This window comes from Danio aesculapii, chromosome 24, assembly GCF_903798145.1.
Source record: "Danio aesculapii chromosome 24, fDanAes4.1, whole genome shotgun sequence".
Lineage (NCBI taxonomy): Eukaryota > Metazoa > Chordata > Actinopteri > Cypriniformes > Danionidae > Danio > Danio aesculapii.
This window is the reverse complement of record NC_079458.1, coordinates 21,863,012-21,882,431: the sequence shown is the minus strand read 5'-3', so window position 1 is coordinate 21,882,431 and position 19,420 is coordinate 21,863,012. Positions and strand designations below refer to the sequence as shown.

Here is a 19,420-nt window from a genome sequence, read left to right as displayed (position 1 = left end):
AAAACTGCTACAAGAACAGAAAGGTATGAACTATTCTCAAGCTTTTGGAGAAGGAAGAATGTGTGGCACCAGACCAAGATTTGAAAATTCAAGCCAAACTCTTCTACGGTAGCAAAACTACTAAAATTAGGAGACAATTGGAAAATAAAAATATTCAATATTCAATTATTCTTAAGCTTCAATAACCCTTAGTGATTATGAATGATGAATTATGCAGGTGTAGCAAGATATCCAGCATATGCCAAAGCTTGACACTGGAAGTGGATTGGCCATGCACTATGCCTAAATATCATCTACCTGCTGCCAAATTTCACAATACAAGTGGCTTAACATGCAAAAAGACCACATTCTGGTCCTATTCTTCATAAAATGCCTACTATTTGATGAAGCTAAGGACATAATATTAAGGCCACTATGCTGGAAAAACAACAGTAAAAAGTGGATCCAACATTTGACCGCCCTTGGGTTACAGATAGACGCAAAAGTTGACAGATTCTTTAGCACTTCATGAAGATGCCAATAAGCCCTCTGACGTGAAGATGACACTAAACAAAGTAAAAAAGCTCAGCTGTCAAATGCGTCTAAATTAAATTTAAGATGCAACAGCTACTATCACAACCAGCCACTTTTCAGAATGTTTTGCCTCAAAGATGTCTGTATGAGCAAGTGATATCAATGCATACCCTTTATATCAAAGGAGTCATGAACTTTGTGTGATATGGAGCTCTAGGGAGTAAACTACATGTTTTCAAATTGCATAAATAAATAAACTCTGTGACTGGACTCGGTGGGTCTATTCTAACACTGAGGCTCTCTTTGTTGTGAGTGCAAGTTCTTGGCTCCTAAAGAGGATGAAATCATCGCACCGGACTAGATCATACTGTAGGACGCCGATCTGCTTTTGTTCTGACATTTGTTGGATTTCCTAGAACCATTTAGGTTATATTCTGATGCTGTTGGATTCTGGGAAGTTTTGGAATAGCTGACCCATGGACTATTATTATCATGGCTCTAATAATTTTGAGTTACTTGTCCTCTAGGCTTCCAGATTTGTAAGCTAAAATATGAACAGTTGAGCCAGTGTCTGCTGAATAAAAATAGACAAATCTACCACCAACGGGCCTCCAGCTGCTGGCACTCTTGACTGTCTTGACTAATGAAAATCATTTTGAATAGATAAATGTCATCATAATGTAGATAACTAATGGATAAACATTTTTTAATGGTCTTGCAGATTGAATCAGGTTTATTTTAATTTACTAGAACTAAAACTGTAAACGTATGGTTTTACTTGATTTTTTTTCCTATTTATATTGAAGTTACAAATGGGCCTTTTGTTTGTTTATTTACATTTAATAATTACAAATATAATCATTTACATTAAAATCTGTTTTTACTCATAGAATGTTAGAATTGTAAAAATATTTTCATTATGAACTATTTAATTAATCACATTTATTATTGAATATGATCAAATTTGTCATTATCATTAATATTAACGTCACAAAAAGTTAATAATTACATTCCATTAGCATTAGCTTTGCGGATTCATCTTAAGGATGCAATAAAAAGCTTTAAACAATCTAGAACAGTACTAATAAGCATACTAGAACTGGAAGGCCTTAAGGACCATTTGCATTTATTCATTTAGCAGACGCTTTTATCCAAAGCAACTTACAAATCCGGATAAAAGAGGTACTCCAGATAAACAAAGCAGCAGTATAATGATGCCATTTCTTTCTTTCCTTGTGCTTGTCATGAAGTGTTTGTAGGAAAGTGTATGGTACATATAGAGAGGAAAGTGGAGAGAGTTTGTTTCCTACTTTAGCTTTTTCCAAGTACAGTGAGTCAACACATTCTCACTCCAGACTCATCCCACATTGACACTTGGTCAGGACCCCTTCTAGTCACTCTTCTAACACTTGGAGAATTCCTCCAGCATCTTTTTACAATGCGCAGGGTCCTCCATTGCTATAACTGAGAAACATTTGGCTTCGATATGCTGAAAGGAGTCTACTCATTATGATTAAATGACAAGTTAGGTATTTTTTTTGCTGTTATTCGGGTTTGCAGTTTTCTAAAGTAAAGTCAAAGCCATAGTTTATTTTACTCAATAAAAACAGGATATACTGCAGCAAGCGAATACAAATAATGTTGCACTTCATCATATTAGTGAGCGGGAGCCGAATTATCCATTTATTCATTTTCCTTCAGCTTAGACCCTTATTCTCAGTGGTCGCCACAGCGGAATGAACCATAAACTATTCTGGCATACATTTTAAGCAACGGATGACCTTCAAGCCGCAACTCAGTACTGGGAAACACCCATACACACTCACATTCCCACACACAGACTCGTACAATGGCATATGGCCATCTATAGCCAATTTAGTTTAATCAGTTCACTTATAATGCATCTCTTTGGACTGTGGGGGAAACCGAAGCGCCCGGAGAAAACCCACGCCAACACTGAAAGAACGCGCAAACTCCACACAGAAAGAGCAACTGGCCCAGCCTGGACTGGAACCAGTGACCTTCTTCATGTGAGGCGACAGTGCTATCCACTGAGCCACCGTGCCGCCCAGAGCCAGATTATTTTCAGCAATTAAAATCTCAAAACCTACTCTGTTGTTCTTCACATAAAGACATTGTAAGTCTTCAGAGGACATGGAATGCCACCTGACTTTTATATAGTTGTTTTTTTTTTAAACGCATTACTCCATTTTAATTGGCCTACAGCTTATTTTTGTTGTTCAGAAGTGGGTAGGTTTAGGGTTAAGTGCTCCAAAACACATCTGAAAGTGGCCATGTTTATACAATGATTTGTATTTAACGAATACATGCAAACCCCTTAACGGAATGCATAATGTAAATGACGATAAAGCATTGAAGCACGCCGCTTATCGTAACATGCCATAAATAACCCAGAGCATCAAAGTAAAGCAAAAGGGCTCTGACCAAGCACCAATACAGGATGATTCAGAAGTAAGAATATGTTGAATGAGTGTGTATACATCTTTTGCAAAATATAGCACAATGTTTTCCCAGGGAAAAGAGATGTTTATAAGAAAGTGTTTGGTGCATATGGAGAGGATTGTCAAGCCCACTCACCTGCATGTAGCACACCCAGAAACAAACAATTTCCCAGAAACATAGGACCAATCACAATTTTATTTTTCTCCTTCGAAATAGAGTGTGAAGGGGAAGAGATTCAAATTTTACCCCTAAGAAATGGGACAGCAATACAACACCCGAAGAAGTCATCATGTCATCACGAGCTCATACTTCATATGAGATCAACGATGGCGGCTGCTGTAGTTATTCCAGTTGCATTATTGTTTTGATTTTTATCTTCAGGAAATCCCAGAAAGCAAAGATATCATGTTATCATAATATAATGTGGCAATATGCTTATAACTGTACTGTGTATTTACACGATGGCCATATTCATCTAAACACACGACAACAACAATGACATTAATGTTATTACAGATGCTGTAAAAAGCGAATTCCCAGCTACTAGACTTTTCTGACAGGCTATTTAAGTGTCATCGAGTATCAGATGTGAAAGTATGTTATGGGACTACTATACAGGAGTTATTATTATGGATTATAGATAGCAAAATTTAGCTTTTAGTTTTTTTATCTTTTTTTTAACATGACGGTAAAACACAAACGTCATTATGAAATGTATTAAAACACATGCTTGTTTGGTGTAAACATTCATAATAATGCCAAAAAAATACTAATTTGTGCATCTCCTAACTTCCGTGTGCAGCCATGCTGCCATTGTAGATTGTGTATACTTGGAAATTTTCTTACCCCTTGGTTTCATGTGTGGTCCTGAAAGATTTTTGTTTCAAGGGCTATCTAGCACTTCCCTTTAGCCCTACGGCCTCAAGCTAAAGAGAATTGGGACACCCCTACCCCTTCACGTGAACACACAAAACGAAGGGTAGGGGGAAGGCCTAGGGGGTAGAATTGGGATTGGACCATAGAATGTGTACTAGAAGGCGTCTGGTGCACATGGAGAGGAAAAAATGTATCCCTACTTTGTCAAGCTCACTTACTGTACTTGATGTTTTTATTTATTTATTTTAAATTCTTTATGTAATTTAAATAAAACATTAGATCTTACAGTTAAAGATTGATTGAAGGATGAGCATCTAACATGTTATTACATGATAAAACTCCAAAAACTGTGTTTAAAAACTAAATGAGCATTTGTGTCAGACATCTAAAAAAAAACATTTGAAAGCTTCTAACAAGTCAAAAATGACACACCGTCACATCGGCGGCACAGCAGAGAGTAAAACACAACGTCTCCTTCATTGAGATTCAGAGTCAAGCTTGCAAGTCATGGGTACTTAACCAGACTAAAAGCCTGTGAATTATTTACACAGCCTGTTTTAACAGGCCCAGGCGTGTAGAGAGAGAACAAGAGATATGAGAAGAAAGCAATTAAAATAAAAAGAGAGAAAGAGACAGATGATTTAAATTAGCCATCAGTGAGTCATCAATGCAAAGGCTGTATTGACGTCTGAAGATTTCCATCTGGGAAAAACCAGCATAGGAATCTTTAATGAGCTTACTAAAAGATTGAGAATGAATCGGCCATATTTGCTTGGCCACATCAATGGAGATTTGAGCGTTTTAAAGATTGAAAGATAAAAGACTGAATAAAGGGTACAATATTAAACTGGCCGGCTCAGTCAGTTTTTCCATAGATTGCAATTGGCAAATCATGGTGATGGTAATTCTGAAATTTAATGAATTAATTTCATCATTGGCTGTGCGAGATTAGGCTGATTTAAATTAGGGTGTACTCACCCTATGCTATCCGAACTGTGCCCAGGCCCTTTTCCCGGATCGTTTGAGAAGTGTGAGTGCTCTGAATCAGGCTCAGGCGCAGTTCACTTGGCCGGCCCTGGCCCGGTTGGAAGAGGTGTGCCAGAGCACGGTTCACTTAGGCTCACGGTTCGCTTGTAGTGTGAGTGCAAAGCGCGCCTGAGCCCGAAACTGAAGATGAGACGTGACTTTTACGGGACTGTTTCATATGTTTTTATTAATCATTCTTACTGTTCAATGAACACAAACTGCCATAGATTATTGAAGACACAAACCCCTCACTGCACGACAGCTGCACCCTTAGCTAATTCCTAATTCCTGCAGCGCGAGGACTTTATGGTTGTTTATGAGCGTCAAAAGTGGCGGATTTGTTCGGCAAAACATTTGACTGCGTGTCCCTGCATCATTAACGACTAAAACAACATAACTAAAGAAATCTCCACTTTGCTGAGTGAAAGCACTTACTGAACAGCGCATCATCGATGAAAGAAGCATGCTCAGGCCCGAATGTAATGCGAGTGCGGGCCGTTGGGGGAGACGGGAGGGGGGACAAGCATGCTTCGGCCCGGCTCAAGGCAACTGTACATAGTGTGAATACGCACTAAGTCTTGTTCACAGGCATTATAATCCCCCTTTGAGTTGAAAACAAACATGTATTAAAAGCAGTTCGTTTAAAGAGCTGCCAGTGATATTACATGGATCAGTGAAACTTTCAGCGATGTATACCCCAGATGCTCAAACACAACTGTTTTAAACAATAAATAGGTGCATCCAAAGAAATACTGAGCATGACTTGCATAAAGAGCACATCCTTTTCGTGAATGCACCCTATACTGACACTGAGGTGAAGAAACTGTTGAAAAAAACTTTTGTTTTATGTGCACATAAAAGTATCCTAATAGCTTGATGATTTTCCAATTGAACCACTGAAGGCATATGGTCTGTTTTTGTCATGTGTTAGGTATTTTTCTGTCCTGCTGAATGAGCCGGGACCATTGCCGTCTATGGAGGATGAAGTTCCAAAAAAAATATGCTAACTTGTGTTCCGAAAATGAAACAAGGTCTCAGAGGGATGGAACAATATGAGGGTTAGTAATAAACAACAAATTTTCACGTTTCATTTTGAGTCAACAAACCCTTTTTTATTTAATTTTGTCTTTTGACTCTCAAAAAGAGTGGTAGCAAAAGAGTCATGTCCATCTTTATTGGTCTGAGGCTTAGTAACTTCACATCGTTGTTGTTTTTAAATGAACTCTCTTTAACAATTTCTTGCAATAATTCTTCTTAAAGTTAGGATAACGTACAACTCTTTAATCCCCAAAGGTAAGCTATTTTTGAATTTATTGCATAAGTTTCAGACTATTGTCTATTAATAGTCTATTAACTATTGTAATTAAACATCACAACACAACACTAGCTGCATAGCATACTGTATATACTGCCACCAATGACTGATAATGTAAGCAATGATTGGTCATGATTCTGTGACTTACATATTTGCTACAAACAACTACAATTTACTACAAGGACCAGTGCAGTTTTCTCTTTCAGATTGCAATACATTTCAAACATAAAATTCAACACCATTCTGGAAGTGAAGTGAACTTTAGCATGTGTAGATTATCTGCTTAGATTAGATTGTCTGTTTTTTACTGTCAGCTTGCGATACCTGTACAAACCCATTTTATTCTTAAAAATGTCAGAATTGCCATAATAGTAAATAACACAAATACTTGTGACTAACTTCCTAAGAACTTTTAAAACTTCTTAGGAACTTTACAACTTTTTTCAGGAACTGCACTCCTCTCACGAAATTCTTGGAATTAATCTTTAGAAATGTCTCCTCTTTATTCATGAGAATACTTTTGGGAATTTCTTTCTTTTGAGTGAGCAAGTTTATCCGACTGGTTCATAAAATGAACTGAATGATTTTTGATTGGCTTAGGTCATTTTGGTGGGTTTTAATTAATTTAATAAATGTTAACAATAATAAAACTGGACATTGTTAACTTTTATATGAAAAAAACAGAAAAGCCGCTTCAATTTTCTTCAGGTTCTCCTCAAGATTGTGGGTTTATAACAACAAATGATTGTAGTAAACAATTCTTTTTTTTAGGTCAAGCATTTCAAAAATGTACAGAAGTGAGAAGTGTTACCTGTGAATCTGTCCATTTTTGTGAAGGTACTCGAGACCCTGAAGCACTTCTTTCAGCACTGTAGCTATACTGGGCTCGTCCAACACACCGGTCTTGTGTTCACCCTTTGAAATGATGTGCTTGATGACGTCCAACACTGAGCCTGCAAAACAGACAACAAACAGAGCTGTAAGAACACATTAGCATGGTTTACATCTGATATGAAGATGCATTTTCTTTTTGAATGTTTTTTATTATTTCTTCAACAGTCAGCATTGGCATAAAAGTCAATAAAGACTGTTATTGTCAACAGATTTTACTAACACATTGACAGTGTAAAAATAACAACGCTTCTTAAAACATTTTTACCATCAAATTAAAAAATCTCAAGTAAATGCCATTTTGCTATTTGCTATAATATCAAGTAAATGTTATTTTATACCTCTCTACTAAATAGTGGATGACACAGTAAATACTGCCTACAATAAAGTGATTCAGAACTTTGCTCAATAGTCTCACCTCAGGTGTGGTATTGAGGGTGAGAGATAGCACTGATAGATCACTCAACCCACCTACAATCCCTGCTGTACCAGAGACGCGAACCCTCAAACCTAAAAGTCTAACCCTAACCATAAGGCCATGACTGCACAATTGATAACATTTAAAATGTTGCCTTCAATTACTATTCTTCAGAAAAATATGAAAAGAATCATGTTAAGAAACAAGCCAACAAGCTTCATTCTCACTAGCATGACCTTTGAGCTTCTTCAGAGGCTTATAAATAAACTGCATAACGTTCAATAACTGGATCTGGCTGCTTCCCCAGAGTCTATGCCATCCATAAAAACAGCCTTTTAGTGTTGTTTACATACACACACAACTTAATTTGATTATGTGACGCCCAACAGACCAATATTGTTTTAACCCTAAGGGACACAGACATGGACACCAAAGCAAACTTTTTGAGAAAGCAACCTGTCAAGCCTTATTTTTCACATGACATTTAATTAAGGCACATATAGAAGAGTTCATGAAGAGAATGTTCCATCAGTAACTTTATTAACCAGTTTGCCTTTTTCCCCTTCTTTTTGAGTTTGGAGGACGACCAGCACCTCCCGCAAAGAGCACAGACAGACAAAAGCTCTTGAGGGAGTTTATGTGAACGGTGTAAAACTAAAAAGAGTACTGGTCTGGCCTCCATGTGTCAGCGAACGCTCTGAGCGACCTGAATTCAGACATCACTTACACAAAGACGGTCTGTTCATGAAAGCACCCTAGAGTCGCATATTAAATTCCTGTCCATGTGAGAAGTTGGAGGCAAATACAATTTTATCCCATTAGCTTGAGCAATCAAAACTCTCTGAAATGAGATTCTGAGAAAAGGAATTCTGATTTCTGATCCAATTAACTGATGTTGTGGCATCACAGGCTTACTTCATTGATGCAGAATGAAGAAATTATAAGCATGTTTGGTGGATAGACTGATAGTCCAGAAACAGAGATATTTTTGGAGAATAGAAACATGAATAAAATGTTGAAATAAAAACTTTAATGCATGATCAATTAAAACCAAGCATGAATTTTTAAAGAGGTAAATGCAGAATTTCTCCTGGTTTTACTAAAGGCACTGGTTATCAAAACAATTTTCTCACCATTTAATCAACTATGAGATTATTTTCTGTTGAACACAAAACAAGAAATTATGAAGAATGTTGGGACAAAAAAAATCATTGACATCCATAGGAGGGACAAAAATATAACAGAGGTCAATTGTTGTTTTTTTTACAAGACTTTTAAGTACAGTACTGTATATCTTCATTAGTATTCAACAGTAAAAAAATAAACTCAATAAGGTTTAGAGCATGTGAAGGATGAGAATGTGATTCATTTTTGGGTGAACTATCCCTTAAAGTTAAATTTAGAACTGTTTATTACAAAAAAGACAATGTAATACATTATTCAAAGAGAATTCAAAGTTGTTGTGTTTTCTAAATGTAAACATATATAAAAAACAAAGCACACAAGATGGCAAAACTGAAAGTGAGAAAATACAGCTTCATACTGATCTGTTACTTTAAAGCCTTTTTACAAAAAGCAAAAACCTAATACAAAAAACACACAAATTGTAAAAAAAAAAGAAGAAAAAAATGCATCTAGTTGTATAACTCCACTCCCAAACATGAAAAACTTGGAAATAACATTTGTACTCTCTGTCATCTTAAAATAACATTGAAAAAGTTCTTTATCAAGTTTCCAAATCAAGATTCATTTACTTGGGAAGCACAATTACATGAGAAGACTTGTTTTCTGTGAAACTGAAAATAAAACAGGTTTAAGATTAAAATATAATAAAAAAACAAAAAACAAATATCTAACTTAATTCAAATTGAAAATCCATTTTCCAAAAATCCATACAACATTGAGAGATATTTGTTCTTGTTCTGAGCATAAATCTTAACTAACTAATCATTTTCAGTTCCTCAGATAGAAATAATTTGGTAACACTTTACAATAAGGTTGTATTAACTAAGTTAATGCATTTACTAACATCTAGGGTTGCATGGTTTACCGGTACTATGGCTCCAAAATACTGACGGTGCCACTGTAGTTTGTAAACGGTAGCATTGTCATTAATGGTTTATCTACCATAGATAATGTTGCATGTGGAAAAGTCACTAAAATGCTCACACGTTTGTGCAACAATAAACCATTTTATTTAAATAGTCTGTGAAGCCATTTAGGGTTGCAAAACTGCGTAGAATTCGCACCTTTTATGGTAGCCTATTGCATGTTTTCTAACGCTTCAGTTCAAAAAGTTTGGTTTATTTCTGTTCCTGTTAATATGATTTATTAGCGATGGCGACACTCTCTAAGAAAAGAGTGACTCGCAAAGTTAAATTTTGAATTACTTTGGATTGTTACCTGAGAAGACTGGAAAAACCCAAATTAGCAACAGGAAACATTTAAACTATTTTTTAACACTTCATATAGCCTAATTTTGTTGGAAAAATGCTCTTTTGTAACAAAATTCATTCGGTATAATTTATATCTTTATTTTAATGTATTTTCGTTGGTCAGTTATCTTCAAAATTAACAAAAAGAATGAATAAATTTTAGGTGAAGTGACGTTCAGATAAAACTTTTTGGCCTGAAGGGAATTATAAATTACATTCAAGTAGGCCTATTATAACATAAAATAGCATTTCTGACAACTTTCATTATAATTTGAGTTATGAATTAAAGTATACTTTTTACAGTATACAGTATGAATTACAATACTACTTGGTACTGTGATATTTCAGCTGGTATAGTATCTTAAGATTAATTAATGCTATCGCGACAACCCTACTAACATCAACAAACAATAACCCACACATTTATTCTAGTATTTGTTCTTGTTAGTTCATGAAAATACAGTGGTTCATTGTTAGTTCATGTTCACTCACTGTGCATTAACTATTGTTTACAAGCATGGATTTGGATGTTAATAATGCATTACTTAATGTTGAACTATGGTTTATAAATGCTGTACAAGTATTGTTCATTATTAGTTCATGTTAGTAAATACAATAACTAATGAAACCTTATTATTGTCATGGATTGGTCAGGCTCTCACGACCCCCACTCACGAAGATCACCATCACCTGACTTCTAATGAGCACACAGCTGCATCACATTCACGAGCACCAGATAAAAGCACAGCACTCCAGTCGCTCATTGTCCGGGCTCGTCTCGACGAAAGCGGACAACTGAGCGACCACTCAGCGTAGTCATCCTCAGCTAAACAAACGATTTACTTACCTGTTCTCTTTGTATTCCTCCTAGTCTTCCTGGTCCTCCCGAATCGTCCTGTCTTCCAGTCCTTCCAAGTCTGTGTCATCCTCTGTCAGCTGTATCTGGTGTGTGCTGTCCATCCTCGTGTATTCCTGTTACCCAGCCACGGAGGAAAAGACCCCAACATCATTCCTGATCCTCCTGGCTATCCTTCATGTGCTCCTTGTTGTCATTCAATAAACACCCTAACGTTTCCTTACCTCTGTCTCCTGTCCGCTTCATAACAGAAGCCCGGACCCATAACGACGACAACATGAGCACCCTCGATCACTTTCAAGAGCTGGTGGACCAGTTGAAGCGGATTCTACAGCCACCAGCTCCACTTTCCAACGCACCACCAGCACCGAGCACTTCCGCCTCCACAGTTTCTTCTTCGGCCCTTCCTTCCAGTCCCATGGCCCGACCAGCGCCCTACTCAGGCGGAGCGGGGGAGTGCAATGGTTTTCTGTTACAATGTTCCCTCATATTCGAAATGCAACCTTCTCTATATCCCACAGATAAGTCAAAGATCGCCTACATCGTATCACTACTCTCTGGACCTGCACTTAAATGGGCTGAGACGATCTGGAACCAAGCCGGGCCGGTCATGAATTCCATCACTACCTTCACGGAGTATTTCAAAGAGGTGTTTGGACGTTCTGATGGGGAAGTAGCCGCTGGAGAGCAGCTGTATCATCTAAAGCAAGGTACTCTATCTACACAGGAATATGCTCTCCGGTTTCGCACTCTAGCAGCTGCAAGTGGATGGAATGAGAGATCGTTGTTGACCACGTACCGGCTCGGCTTGGAACCCACTCTCCGAATCCAGCTGGCCACATTAGATGATACAATGGGTCTGGAGAGATTCATCCAACATTCTCTCCGATGTTCCGATCGTCTCCGTTCCTATCAACAGGACACCATCACCCCCTCGTCTGCACTCCTCCAATCGCCTGAGTCAACAGCCTCTCCAGAACCAGAACCCATGATAATAGAGTCTGGAAGACTGACATCAGCGGAACGACAGAGGAGGCTGACCCGGGGTCTGTGTCTATACTGCGGTGTCAGTGGACACACCCGTATGGAGTGTCCCCTTCGTCCCATTCGGACTTCAGTGAGTGTATTCAGTACGAATATTGAACAATGTAAACCACTTACCACCACCGTACAAATAACTACTGCCTCTATTTCTCTCCTTGTCACAGCCCTCATCGACTCCGGGTCAGCAGGGAACTTCATCTCCCAATCCCTCTGTCGTCAACTCCACCTCCGTACTGAGGCGTCCTCGCATATATACCAGATACAACCGATAACCCAGTGCACTCGATCTTCGACCCGTATCCATCGACAATGCGAAGACATCCTTCTTCAAGTGGGGCTGTTACATCAAGAGAGGATTCAATTTTTGGTTCTGGAGGGTGCAAATATGGACATCATTCTAGGGCGCCCGTGGCTGGTGAAGCACGATCCCATCATCTCTTGGGGCACAGGAGAGATAAAGAAATGGGGATCTGGATGTACACCTACCTGTTTTCCAAATCTCCCTCTTCAAGGTCGGAACCCCCATTTCTTTGTTTGCAACATCGGTCGAGAGCCCTCCTGAGAAGCAGTCTATCCACATTCCTAAGGAGTACAGCTCCTTTCATGATGTCTTCTGCCCCAAGAGAGCTTCCCAGCTACCGCCGCATCGGCCATGGGACTGCGCGATCGACCTAGTTCCAGATGCCCAGTTGCCAAGAGGTAGGATCTACCCGCTCTCGCTTCCAGAGAATCAGGCAATGGAAGATTACATAAGGGAGGCTCTGAGTCAGGGGTACATACGTCACTCAAAATCACCAGCCGCCTCAAGCTTCTTCTTTGTGGCCAAGAAGGACGGAGGGCTGCGTCCATGCATCGACTACAGGGTCCTAAATAACGGTACAGTAAAATACCGATATCCCCTTCCTCTGGTACCAGCCGCTTTGGAACAGCTCCGAGAAGCTAAAGTCTTCACTAAATTGGACCTCCGCAGCGCGTATAATCTGATAAGAATACGTGAGGGGGACCAATGGAAGACAGCATTCGTGACCCCTACTGGCCACTATGAATATGAGGTCATGCCTTACGGTCTGGTCAACGCCCCCTCCGTATTCCAAAACTTCATTCATGAAGTCCTCCGGGAGTTTCTTCACCACTTTGTAATAGTGTACATAGATGACATCCTCATTTACTCCCGGAGTGAGGCCGAACATCGCCAACACGTTGCGGAGGTCCTACACACATTGAGAGAACATCACCTCTACCTCAAAGCGGAGAAATGCTCATTCCACCAGAAGTCGATTCATTTCTTGGGATACATCATTGATCAAACCGGTATACGTATGGATGGGAAGAAAATTGAGGCTGTTCTATCCTGGTCAGAACCCACTTCCATTAAGGAGCTCCAGAGGTTTCTTGGGTTTGCTAACTTTTATAGACGGTTTATCAAGGACTACAGCAGGATTACATCACCTCTCACTAATCTCCTCAAGGGTAAACCCAAAGGACTGGAGTGGACCAAAGAAGCAGCCGCAGCCTTCCGCCTTCTTAAGAAGGAGTTCACAAGGGCCCCACTCCTGACTCATCCTGACCCAAATCTTCCTTTCGTGGTGGAAGTGGACGCATCCACCACCGGCGTCGGGGCAGTATTATCTCAACATCATGATACACCGCCCCGACTGCATCCCCGTGCCTATTTCTCTCGGAAGTTGAGCCCGGCGGAGCAGAATTACAGCATAGGAGACAGGGAGCTGCTAGCAATCAAGCTAGCCTTGGAGGAGTGGCGTCACTGGTTGGAGGGAGCCAAACATCCGTTCCAGGTGATCACAGATCACAAAAACCTCCAATATATCAAAGAGGCCAAGAGACTATGTCCACGTCAAGCCAGATGGTCACTTTTCTTCTCACGTTTTGATTTCTCCATTTCCTATCGTCCAGGACCCAAGAATCTAAGAGCAGACGCTTTCTCTCGTTTACACGAGCATCACGATCATGAAGAACTCCCAACGAAGATTCTTCCCGAACACATCTCCATTTGTCCGATCACCTGGAACGCTCCTCCAGTCGTTGCCACTCCGGAAGCCCCTGCTCCGCCGGGATGCCCTCCTCATCTGCAGTTCATACCACCTGAACACCGGGTAGATCTGATCCACTCCTTACATACCTCGCTAGGCACTGGACATCCAGGGATCAACAATACTCTCTCGCTAGTATCCCAACGATTCTGGTGGCCAAACATGGCAAGGGATGTGAGGCAATATGTTCAGGGCTGTAAGGACTGTGCCCAATCCAAGAGCCCACGTCATCTACCCGCTGGAAAGCTCCATCCCTTGCCGATTCCGAACCGTCCCTGGTCACACCTAGGAGTGGACTTTATCACTGATCTCCCTTCGTCAGAAGGTAATACCTGTATTCTAGTCATAGTAGATAGATTCTCAAAGTTTGTCAAACTAATCCCTCTGAAAGGTCTTCCCACAGCCTTTGAAACAGCCGACAATATCTTTAATCAAGTCTTCAGGTCATTTGGTATTCCAGAAGATATTGTGTCGGACAGAGGTCCACAGTTCATCTCACGTCTATGGAAAGCCTTCTTCAAGCTCCTAGGTGTGGCCGTCAGCCTCTCTTCTGGATATCATCCCCAAACCAACGGGCAGACAGAGAGGAAGATTCAGGAGGTGGGACGGTTCCTGAGGACCTTCTGCAGTGGTCACCAGAGCTCCTGGAGCCAGTATTTGGGCTGGGCAGAATATGCCCAAAATTCACTGCGGCAACCCTCCACCGGACTCACGCCATTCCAGTGCGTCCTGGGCTTCCAACCACCGCTCTTTCCCTGGGATGGCGAACCATCTGATGTCCCCGCAGTGGATCACTGGTTCCGGGAGAGCGAGAGAGTCTGGGACGAGGCTCATCAACATCTGCAGAGGGCAGTCCGTCGAAGCAAGGTAACCGCCGATAGAAGAAGGTCTGAAGAACCCAGATACACACCCGGACAAAAGGTGTGGCTATCCACCCGGGACATACGCATGCGACTGCCCTCTCGCAAGTTAAGTCCCCGATTTGTTGGTCCCTTCACCATCGTGGAACAGGTTAACCCCGTCACCTACAAACTACAATTACCCTCTCACTACCGTATTCACCCTACATTCCACGTATCACTCCTGAAACCCTATCACGATCCTGTTCTTCCCTCCACAGAGCCTGACCACGAAGAGGAACCCCCTCCTCCACTGCTCCTAGAAGAAGGAGCCGTCTACGCAGTGAAGGAGATCTTGCGTTCCCGACGTCGTGGTGGCCAGTTGGAGTACCTGGTGGACTGGGAAGGGTACGGCCCCGAAGAAAGGACATGGGTTCCCAGAGCTGATATTCTCGATCCTAGTCTCATGGTGGAGTTTCATGAGAGCCACCCTGAGTTCCCAGCGCCTAGAGGCAGAGGGAGACCACCACGGCGTCGGAGGTGTCGGCCCTCAGGAGCGGGCCCTGGGGAGGGGGGTACTGTCATGGATTGGTCAGGCTCTCACGACCCCCACTCACGAAGATCACCATCACCTGACTTCTAATGAGCACACAGCTGCATCACATTCACGAGCACCAGATAAAAGCACAGCACTCCAGTCGCTCATTGTCCGGGCTCGTCTCGACGAAAGCGGACAACTGAGCGACCACTCAGCGTAGTCATCCTCAGCTAAACAAACGATTTACTTACCTGTTCTCTTTGTATTCCTCCTAGTCTTCCTGGTCCTCCCGAATCGTCCTGTCTTCCAGTCCTTCCAAGTCTGTGTCATCCTCTGTCAGCTGTATCTGGTGTGTGCTGTCCATCCTCGTGTATTCCTGTTACCCAGCCACGGAGGAAAAGACCCCAACATCATTCCTGATCCTCCTGGCTATCCTTCATGTGCTCCTTGTTGTCATTCAATAAACACCCTAACGTTTCCTTACCTCTGTCTCCTGTCCGCTTCATAACAATTATAAATTGTGAGCAATAGTTTTGTTAAACACAATCACCAAATTCAGTGATTTTTCCTTCCATTAAAAGTATGTCTGTTGTAATTTAATGGCTTAGTTAAACTTATAGGCTCATTAAAAGCAAATATTGTACCCTTTAGGTCACTACTGTGTTACAGTCGAATAAGCTATTTTACATTTCATTAATAAGTAAGCAAGATTACAGTTTTGCTACGGTTTGAGCTACAAAATGCAGTCACAGAGAAATACTTCCTATAGGAGCATTCATAACATTATTAAAATCATGTTTACTGAATATGGTTATAAAGTACAGATATAACCATTTTGCCCAGGACCAAAATACTGCATTTTCAACATCCAGCATGACTCACCAGGAAAAGCTGAGAGATCACAGCATGGGAAATCAAGGTAGTTTATCACACCCACACCCTAGTTCACGGTAAAAGTGATTCCAAGAAACAGAAAAGGGGCTCCTGTGTTTTCTTATTTTGGTTTCTTTTTCTGCACCCCATTCCTCTTTCATGGATTAAACAGAGGTATCGTCGATCTCCAAGAGCCCTGAAGGCTGTTTTATATAAAACCTGGAATATGTGAGCATTCGAATGAAAGAAAAACAGAACGGTGTATGTGTGTGCGGGCATGTGTGTGGCATGAAGCCAGTGAACTGCTGACTGAGCGAACAGCACATCGCATTTCAGTGACGAATACAACCTGGATTAAGACCGGTCGAGCTTCACGGGAGAGAGAGAGATCTTAGCTAATGATGCAACTTTATTTTGTGGGGCTTGTGAGTTAAACAAACAGAAGAAATCCTAAGTGTCAAACGTATGGTGGGAGGCAACAGAGCAGCAGAAATAAACATGTCGCAAACTTTCCTCAATCTTCTAGAGATAACATTAAACTTAAAATACTGTTTACAAAAATAAAAAAGAAAACTCTTGTCTTGGATTCAAAATGTTTCAATACATGACTTGAGAGATATTTAGTAAAATGTTCACACTGCTCTTTTTCATACAATGAAAGTAAATAGTGAGCACAAGCTACAAAAAACTATCCAAAAGAGAGTCTAAAATCTAAAAGGATTTTCAAGTGTAAAACCATACAAATGCAATAGAACTGTTTTTCTTTATCTTGCTATAACGTAATTAGATTTTATAAATGGTCATAACTAGTTTAAAGTGGGTAAAATATGTATTGAACATGTCATGATTTTTCCTGGTAAATAGATTTCTAAAGGAGCTATTGGCCTAATATTGACACAGATTTTAGTAAAACACTACTGAAATGTATTTAATACTTTGTATAATAAGCAATGAGAGCTTTAATACACCTATTGTACAGAGAATGAATTCCTCCATTTCTGAAAAACAACGGTGACGTGTTCAATACTTATTTTAGCCGCTGTACTGTATGCGTTGGCTAGGGATTTTTTTCTAGCAAAGATTTCTGCTCAAAACTGTCATTTTCAATCTGAAATGGTTTTGAAATCATTGGCCAAAGCAGCAAATGTAACAGTGTTCATTTTGTTAACAGCTGTCAAACAGAAACTTGACGTGCTAGTAACGTGACTGAATGCGTATGTTTTTATCCACTCATCTAAAGCATAGTGCAATGTAGCGGATTATAGCATCTTTATGCCATTTTAGTCTTGTATTTTTTCATCAACAATAAAGTGCTGTTTATTATTTAGAAGAGTTTTCTGTCAAGTTTTTGTTTGCGTCAAGTTATAGGCAATGAACAGTTTTCACTTTTATTTTTATTGATAAATTAATAATGCAATTGACTTTCTGACTAGATGATATTGATTTATTGGTTTTAATCAATACTTAAATGGATTCTTGAGATTTAGGAACATATCTTTCTTCCAATGTCTTTATTATTTAGAGCACCAATTATTATTTAGATGCAGAACATCAACCACAAAAAAAATATCAATAACAGCTTGAAGATAATAACAATTATTTTACCTTGGCATGTTTTTTGGAGGAGCATAACTTTGGTCTCCATTCAATTGCATTGCATGTTAAAAAACATAATAAAGATTCCATTTAACACCTCATTTTGCATCCCACAACTACAGTTTTAAACAATGTATCTACTATTTTGCTTTATATTTTTATGTTTTTTAACATCTCCTGAGAGAAATGCATATGACTAAAAGAAACACCAGGGAAAATAAAAGACAAAAAATTCTGGTGTGATAAAAATAAATCAAAATCCAACCCAAATTCGATGCTGAAGAAGTACTTTTGCATACCAGATTTAATTCATTTTTGGATGAAATAATCCTGACTACAAATCTAAGGACTTAATCAACAAAATGTGTTGAATCCCAAAAATGCTACTCATCCAGGAACGCCTCAAGCCTATAAAACCCCATGCTGAGGTGTGATGGAATTGCGACTGTAAACATTTCTCATTTCATCAAAAAACCATACAAATCAATTTCTGTCTTGCTCACATGCCAAACCTCTAATTCCAAATGCCTTTTAAAATGCCGTGTCAAAAAAGCATTCCTGATATTCTCTTGAGCCACTTCGACGAAAAGTATTACCAGGAAAAGACCCCAATGCCACTTATGCTTCCACAACAGGAAAAGAAAATGGCTCTTTGTCCAACAGTTGTCAGACTATCTGACATGACTGGCTTCCTAAGGATCCTGCACTGATCGTGGGTGGAACATGCCATGTCGTGCCCACTGGGCCAAAGGGCACAGGGCCATACAGGGCTGCTGATGAGGGAAAGATTACTCCAAGAAAACAAAGGCGGAGGAGCAAAGGGAATCAAGGGAAGATAGGAAGCATCTGTTGTCTCTCAGCAGGCCGTTACTATGGGCGCCATGCCATGTTTCAAAACATCACACTTAAAACTTGTTAAGACAGCGACAGCATCAATAATTATTGCAAGGAAAATGAAAATGCTAGATGGATGACAACAACAAATAAAGACATTTAAGACTAGACAAAAAGATTCAAGAATGCAACATTGAGTTTCCTTAGGGTGTTTGTGTGTGTGTATGAGTAATTTGCTAAGTGTCCACTTAGTATTGGATGGATGACATTTGGGTCATGGTTGTTTGAATTTGTGAGTTTTAGTCACCTTTGTAATTCTTTACATATTCAGATGCATGAATAAAACACTGTGTAAGCTATCTGTTTGCCAAATCATGATATATTTAATATATGATATGCAAAAAAACAACAAAAAAAAAAAAAACGTTTTTGATGAAACACTATTTAAAATGTCTGTATTTTTATTGAATTACAATCGCATTTCTTCCAACACATGCTTTCATTGCATACTATATCATAGGATAAAAATAAAACAAATGAAATAAAATAAAAACAAAGTAAAATAAAACTTAAATTAAATAAAAACTAAATAAACAAAAAGCTAATAAAATAAAAAAATAAAAATAAAAACAAAAGATTAAATAAAAACCAACAAAATAAAAACAAACCAAATAAAACAACAAAAAAAAAAGCAAAACAACAAAACAAAACAAAAAACAACAAAAAACAACAAAACAAAAACAAAAAAACACAAAACATAGAAAAAAACAAAAACAAAACAAAAAAACAAAACAACACAAAAAACAACAACAAAACAAAAACACAATACATAGAACAAAAAACAACAAAAAA

At 39.4% G+C, this 19,420-nt stretch overlaps 1 protein-coding gene across 1 annotated transcript in view; it reads right to left on the bottom strand.

The window, feature by feature from the left end:
* oxsr1b (oxidative stress responsive kinase 1b) overlaps window positions 1-19,420 on the bottom strand; it is an 86,975-nt gene that overhangs the window by 25,782 nt on the left and 41,773 nt on the right. Inside the window, exon 4 of the mRNA XM_056450205.1 lies at window positions 7,005-7,146. Coding sequence (XP_056306180.1) covers window positions 7,005-7,146 — 142 coding nt within the window. The remainder of the gene's footprint in view (window positions 1-7,004; window positions 7,147-19,420) is intronic.